Raw genomic sequence first — 7,921 nt, 5'->3', positions numbered from 1 at the left:
TTCCAAGTGGCCCTAGTGCTTAGTGTACTTTTTAATAGTAACATTGTGGTTGAAGCAAATGCTGTGCCCTTCTTCATGGCTAGAGTCACAAGTAGGCCAGCATCCCCATCTTCCTTGGGTTTTGATGGGCAGAGCCTCTCCAGGCCTTGGAAAGGCCTCAGCCTAAAAAGAAGTGAAAACCACAGAAGCAGGGGCAGAAAGGTTGAGTCTGATATTGAAGGGAAAAGACCTGGCAGCATGTGCCCAGGTACTGGGGGGAGGCACGTGATCTCCTTGTGTTCAGCGCCAATACCGCACTGTCCCACGTTTAGTGCCATGGTACTGTGAAGTCCTGTAGTCGGTGCCGTCACACCTGTCCTACTTCTTCTCACCCAGCTCTCACTCCTGTTGCACACAGGGCAGAGCTAATTCTAGAAGAAACCCCCTAAGCCAGCTGAGTTTGAAATGTAAGAAAATTGCAATTTTCGGGTTTGGGGGTTCTCAAGCATGGTTCCAGGAGCAGCTGCAGCGGCAGCAGCAAGGCCCAGGGACTGGCTTGAAATGCAAGCTCTGAGGGTGGGACGCAGCCACCTGTATCTGACAAGCCCTCCCAAATTAATCTAAAACTTGCTGAAGGTAGAGATTACAGCTCTGGTTCTCTCACCACCTGTATGGGTAGGAAGCTGTCAAATCAAACTCAACCAAACTCGCCCAATAACAGGAATCTCCTGGAGCTCTGGTTAAATACAAAGATTCCCACGCTGGCTGATGGGATCTGAATTTTTCAGGGGTAAGGGGTAGGACCTTTAACTAGCACCCCAGGTAACTCCCGAGGGAGGGGTAGGAAGCCCTTGGTGGCTGGCTGGCAGCATCACCGCGATCTTACAGTCAGCTCCTGGAATGAAAGGCACCCATGCTCCACCTTGGTGAATGGAAGAGAACGAAACTTTACTGAGCACCGACTGTGTACCAGGCAGGTTCTAGACATTTAACCCATCCCATTTCTTGTAGGTATTTATAACAGCCCTATCAAGTAAAGTTTGTGCTCAGAGAAACGAAGCAATTTACTCAAGTTTCCACAGGTGATGAGGCAGAGCTGGGCTTGCCCTGTCCCCTTCCAGGCTAACTCTTCTAATAGACTTTCCCACTGGCCACCAGCTTGGCCAGCCAGATCTCCCATGGACTTGTCAAAAGCTTGCAGAAGCTTCTTCTTCTCTTTCTTCCTCCTTTAATAAAATACCTTCTTGGGGCTGGAGTCCTGGCTCTGTCACTTATATGATATGTAAGTTGGGCAGGTTTTTTTGTTTGTTTGTTTGTGTTTTTGACTGAGTCTTGATTTCCCCATTGGGACCAGAAGGATTATAGCGATGCCTCCCTGATGGTAGGTAAATGAGATCATCCTTGGCCTGGCCAAGGGTTCAAAAACGCTAGCTGTTATTGTTAGTTTGTTATTGCTATAGTAGATGTAGTAGATGCCCAGGTAAATACATCTCTATGTTTCATTAGAGTTGATATTTTTATTTATAATGCATTAATAGTTTGGTTTAAAAAAAATAGTTTTATATGTCATGTCCCTGTAATCATTCCCTATTCTCCCATCACCTACTCAACAGAACCCCTGCCTGCAGAACCCCTATTCCCCTCTTCCTAAATCTATGTTCCTCCAGCCCCTTTGGGAACCTACTTCTTCAAGGTCCAGAGCTATGCACTGAGTGTATAACGGTTAAATGAGATTTTTAAACAATGAAAGCATATTAGCCAGGTGGGCACACCAGCCAGTTGGTACTTTATTGATGTCTCCTTATTTACATGTTGCCTTGCAAACATCCTTTTCTCATGTGCCATGCTTAGTATAAAACTCACCTGGGCCCCCAGTAAAAGCTGCTAAAGTAAAAAGTGGGGCCGATATACACAACGGCAAAGCTTTAAGTGGTTAGAGGAGCGGCTTAGATGGGTAGAAGGGATTTCAGCAGGGGTGGGGCTGGTTCCTTGGTCTCCTCACCTGCTGCCCGGGGTAGCAATCCTTTCAGTCTCAGGCCCCGATGTTTCCAGAGCATCCTTGTAGAAAAGGACATTCATATGTTGCTCACTTGGCTCTTTTTTTCTTGGCCAGCCAAACCGAGGACTATAAATCTATAAATGTTAACAACACAGGTCCATGCGGGGGGGGGGGGGAAATGTGAGAAAAAAAAAGTGTAGGCTTGGTGATTTACAGTTTCATTTAAAAGACAATAATATAAAAACTTAAGTGTCATTATTTTATTTGAAAAATTTAATCTGTTGATGTGAACTGTTAAGATATACTGACTTGAAAGGAAAACAGCAGTTAAATTTGCCGTTCTACACCAATAGTCTAATTTACAGATCATCCACGTGAGCCTTGCTTCATTTCACATTTGCACTAGTATTTATTTTGAAGAGAAGATTGAGGGAGATTGAAGGAGAAGGGGAGCAACACCTGAAATAATAGTGCAAAGTTTATGATTTGACAATATGAATCAAAAGCCATAAAAATGTCCATATTCTAATACAAAAATTTAATTTAGGGGACCTAAACCTAAGAAACTAATTTAAAATATGCAAAAAGCCACATACCTATTATTCATTTATTCATTGCAATATTACTGATAGGAGTGAAAATTTGGAAGCAGTCAATGATCTGTAATAAGGATAAATTACTCAATTACTATTCAATAAACTCTTGTGCAGTGGCTAGTTCTGATACTTTTATTCTTCATGTATGGTATGAGTTAAATGGGCTTTTGTTGGTATAGTTCTAGAAAGTACCTATCAAATATAATGTTATATCTATGGGAAAACTGCATTCAGAATTCCAAATTAAATACTTGTACAAATAGAACTTTGGAACACTGCTATTTATAAAATGAAATACAAAACAAAACAAAAAATAAACAACCATGCACCTTTTAAAAAGAATTATCATGAAGGTTTTGTGGCAACATGGAAGAAACTTAAAATGTAATGCTTTAAGAGAAAATAGCTGAAGATAAGAGATGACACCATCCAAAGAAAAACAGATTGAAAGGAAATGTGTCAAATGATGGCAGCTGTTTGGGTAATGGAATTATGAGTAGTTTTTATCTCCTTTCTCTCATGATTATTTTAATCACTTTCCAGTTCCATAAATTGGAAAACCAATGAAAAGGATTGAGATAAAAAGCCAATATTTAAAGCCAGAGGAAAGAAACAGGTTTATTTGGAAGTTAGCTGTCCTGTACATAGCTTCATAAGGGTTTTCACATGAGACAAAAATCTCAAACAGATAAATGAACAGAAAATATTTCTTTTAAAAAAAGACATCAAACAGTTACTGCCATTTGCAGAAGGGTTGCATTTATTCTGAGAGTGATTTGAGCAGTTGAAAAGACGGTGGAACCCCCCTGCCCCCCACCCTCCCACCCCTGCCCTAGTCCCCAACTCCCAGCCCCCAGCTGCCAGTAATTCAACCCAAGGCTTCAAGAACTGATTCCTGTCCATTCAAAGTGTGGCTTGTCCGTGGAGACTGCCTCCCCGCAGGCCATTGTGATGGTGATTGCAGGGATGCTGGACTGGCCTCCTCAGCGGCTCCCCGAGGACCAGGCACTTCATGGCAGAGTCTGGGCAGCTGTCTGGTTTGGGGCTGCTGGCCACCAGGGACCGGGTAGCATGCACAGTGTTGACCTGGAGGTGAAAAGTCCCCCTTCTCCTACCCGCTCCCCAGAGGCGACAGTTCCTCATTAGGGGTACAGTTTCTAAGGCAAACAACCATTAATCTTTCTTAGGGTTGAAAGGCCAGAAAGGCAATTTTTGGTCTCTTTATTTTGACACTGTACTTGTTCTTATTTTACAAGGGCAGACTGGCTTCATGGACCGCTTGAAAACACCCCAGAGCTGTGTCCACTGCTCCATAAACAATGCCAAGCTCAACAGAGCGCCTTCCTGTGCTCAGAGAAGGGACAAGAGCACAAAATGAGTTGCCTGTTTATTGTGACGCTTGACAATAACTGATAGAAACACGGTTTACTTGGACTATGAAAAAGAATGAGGCAATGTCTATATGAATTGACATTAAGTGAAAGAAAGCAGGTTCTAGAATATGTGTAGTACTATTCCCTTTATGTAAATAACAATTACATATGAATGTGTTCAACCATTCAACATAGGTTACTAAGCACCTACAATGTGCCAAGTACTATTCTACCAGGGTCAGGGGATACAGAAATGAGCAAAATAGAGAAGGCCACTGTCACCATAGACCTTATTGGGGATAGCAACAGACAATAAATAAAACATTAGTATTTTGTATCACAAAATAAATTAGGGATGCACATATATCTTAAGTGACAATGCCACCATATATGATAGTTTCATGAAAGTAGTATTATACAAACTTTTTCAATACTATTCATTAGCTTTTCCTTGCCTCAGCAAGCAAATTAATCCATATAACTGGAGGTATGACTCCTAAGAATTTTTTTATCTTTTAAAGAAAATCAAAAGAAAAATAAGATTTGACTTAAATATGTGCACTTAGTTGTCATCCCTGAAGCATCAAAGTGTGAGAGCTACCTGTGTTTGATGTTTAGAAATGGGCCTAATTTCCTGTTTCAGACTCTTTTAATCTCTGGTAAATCAAGAAACACTTCTTTTGCATATTCTCAAACTGTAAGGACCAAATCAATGGGTATTAAGAAAAAAAAATCAAGGCTTTCTAAGTCTGTTTCTTCATGCTTGGCCTTTGAATCCCTCCTCTACAGAGATATTGTCCATGTGAGCACCACACACGTCTTCTGGTGAGTCACATTTAGGCATCTGGCTACCGTTATGAAAGGCATCAAATATTTGAGAGATGGAGAATGCAGCTTTTGTATTTCATATTACTTTACGTTAGATTTCCCAAACGCACAATCTCACATTAAAGGCAAGGATGTATGCAAGAGCCAGTCATAGCATTTTCCAGCTGGACAGGGCCTTGATTGACTCAATAAACATTCAGACAGGTCATGGGGCTATAGCAGAACCCAGGGCCCCATCCATAGTCTAATGCCCTTTTTGTGATGCCAGAACACCTTGCAGAACATATATATATATATATATATTTTAAAATATGGAACGCTTCACGAATTTGCATGTCATCCTTGTGCAGGGCCATGCTAATCTTCTCTGTATCGTTCCAATTTTAGTACATGTGCTGCCAAAGCGAGCAAAGAACATATTTTAAGAGTCCTATAATTTACCTGGACTTTTTTTTTTTGCTGGGGGAGGGGGGGGGGCGGAGAAATGCATATTCCTCAATGTTTTGCAGTTTTTGCTATGCCAAATGTATTTTAAGACATTCATTAATGACTTTTACTGAAGTTTCCTGAAGGATCTCAGATTGGCATTGAGTTTGTTCTCTGCCTCATTGGTACAGCTTCTGCTCTCTGAATCTATGATTCTTCTGAAAACCCGGAGGGAATTTTAGCTAGATATGGTCTGCGAGAGACAGTTGAAACTGTTGGCACCATCTTATGCTTGCCTTTTGGGCACTTGGTATAAAGATTTTGAATGTTCTATAGGAATTAAAACTATATTTAATGATACCATTTCTAAGTAAGTATATATGTATATATACACACGAAGTTTTTGTGCCTAGACTATTACTAGAAGAACATAAACCAAATTTAAACAGTGGTTATCTTTTGGATACTGCGGCATGAACAATTGTTTTATTTCGTGTTTATCTTCTGTATTACCAGGCTTGGGTACTGAACATATTTTACATATGTAATTAGAGAAAAACCCTAATAAACATTATTTAAAACACTACATAATCTCAACAAAATAAAGACCTTTATAGAGACAAAGGTATGTTGTAAGACATAATGCCTTCCTCATCCAGTTTTTTTAAAAAAATCCTGATATAATTATATATGCAATATTTGTTTATAAGGTTAAAAATTCAGTTCAATTTAAAGCACGAGCAGTCCCCAAGTACAGTGAGATATATACTGCAAAAGCTTGAGCAGGCAAACCTCAGCATGGATACCTCTGTGAGGAAAAATGGGCCATGGAAGTTTCCAAAGGCTGGGAATAACAGGGAGGCGGATTATCCTGCTCCTTGGAGTGTATTTACAAGGTAATGTAAACCTGCTTGGTTTTGAATGAATTTATTCTGAGCATCACAAATATTTTTCCAAAGAGGGAATTACCATGTAGGATGTTGTGTTTGCTTCAAAACAGCAATCTATAGATCAATCCTTTTAATATTTTGCCCCTTTGGATTTACTTTTGATTAGTGTAAAATTTAAAATGGTCAAGTGATATACTTCTCTTTTTCTTCCCCTTTTTGAAAATTAGAAAAATACATGCAAACAATGTAAGCATCTATAAAGTAACAAGTGAAAGTTTTCTCTTAATTCTCCACTGATAACTTTTCATTCTTTGATGCACACCCTTCTGGGTCTTTTGTATACATACACAGACCAACATATTTAAATATAAGTGAAAAAGAAAAAGTCAGACCAAAATCATACACAATTGTTCTGCAACTTGTTTTTTTCCTAGTCAGTAGTCTGTCACAGACCTCTTTATTAACAGCACTAGAGTATTACATTGTTGTATATATTATGATTTAATTACCTATCTACTATTAAGGAATAAACTGTTACAAATTTTCTATTATTAGCAAATTGCTGCCACAAACATTCTTGCATATTTCTTTACATACTTGTGCTAGTACTTCTATAGGATAAATTTCTAAACATGGATTCCTGGGCATGGGTTGTGTGCAGTTACATTTTTGATAGATACTGAGTTTGATAGATACTGAGTTTTTGCCCATTTGATACATGCAGCAGGGGCAGAGTGTTATATGGGTTTGGGCAGGGAGTTTGACCCAGGGGTTTGACACAGCGGGCATTTGATGTTTTATGATATCTTGACTCCAAAGATCAGGGAATCTTCTGCAGGATAAATTTATTTCACATTCAACCTAGTAACAGACGAGTTAATATGTAAGAGATGAGAAGACAGAGCGCTTGCCAGACCAACTCCTATTTCCAGAATTAGGATGATCAGTGGTAATTCTTTCAGTTAAAATTAATACAGTGTCATGGAAGCTTCAAAGAGAGCAGACAGATCCTCTTCTGTCTGAGGACGTGGTGCAAGCTTGGTGACCCTTTCCTGGAAGAGTAAATCAAAGGAGTTACCTGGGGTTTTGAGAAGACAGTTTGTAAATCTTCATATTACATAAATTAACTCGGCCATAAGAAAAAGTGACTTAGTCATAGTCTTACCTTTAAGCATTGTATTTGTCTGCCTGGTGCTACTTGATCCCCAATGGAGAAGCATGTATCAGGTAATGCTTCTCTCTCATGAAGCTTTTAAAAGCCATCACTCCTTGCCTTCTGCCCTTGCAACAGCCTTCTGTCCAAATGTAAGGAACCAAAGCAACCACACACACCTCCAATAATGAGCAGACTAAGTTGGCCTGCAACCTTGGCCAGGCTCTCTGGGTGTGGAGAGCACGGCCCAGACATGTGCTGCCAGGGAAAACAGACCTGGGGGCGTTCTGGACTCTGCAGACCATGCAGTTTGCAACTTGGACTTAAGGTATCCAAAAATGAGACTTCATTAATATATCAAGTTCCAGGCTACCTGCAACAAGTGACTCCTTTAAAAATTATTATTAAATTAACTGAGGCTTTATCTCTACCTTCCCCAACTTATTCAGGGATTGGCCTAATTTCTTCAATGATTATTATTAGTCGAGCCAGAGAAGACAGCCAGCACATCCCACTGCTATTTCTATTCCTGTCAGTAGGAATCTTTATCTTTCTTGGATAGGGGATTAGAAACTATCTACTATCCAGTGTAGTGGAAAGATGACCACCCTGTGTCCAGATTTCTGGGCCTAAAAGAAATTGAGGTAGAGAATGTGCTGTGCTCTGGGTTGCATTTT

At 40.0% G+C, this 7,921-nt stretch overlaps 1 protein-coding gene and 1 non-coding gene across 2 annotated transcripts in view; both read right to left on the bottom strand.

Moving 5' to 3' along the window:
- Window positions 1-3,425: 3,425 nt before the first annotated feature.
- Window positions 3,426-7,921, bottom strand: part of ADHFE1 (alcohol dehydrogenase iron containing 1) — a 55,592-nt gene continuing 51,096 nt past the window's right edge. Inside the window, exon 14 of the mRNA XM_077166904.1 lies at window positions 3,426-7,143. Within this exon, the coding sequence (XP_077023019.1) occupies window positions 7,060-7,143 (84 nt within the window). The 3' untranslated portion in view covers window positions 3,426-7,059. The remainder of the gene's footprint in view (window positions 7,144-7,921) is intronic.
- LOC143689168 (U6 spliceosomal RNA) lies at window positions 5,081-5,186 on the bottom strand. Its single transcript, XR_013178631.1, has one exon. It is a non-coding gene; the product is annotated as a U6 spliceosomal RNA (small nuclear RNA).

This window comes from Tamandua tetradactyla, chromosome 6 (genome assembly GCF_023851605.1).
Source record: "Tamandua tetradactyla isolate mTamTet1 chromosome 6, mTamTet1.pri, whole genome shotgun sequence".
In the NCBI taxonomy this organism is placed as follows: Eukaryota; Metazoa; Chordata; class Mammalia; order Pilosa; family Myrmecophagidae; genus Tamandua; species Tamandua tetradactyla.
This window is presented reverse-complemented; position numbering and strand designations above follow the sequence as displayed.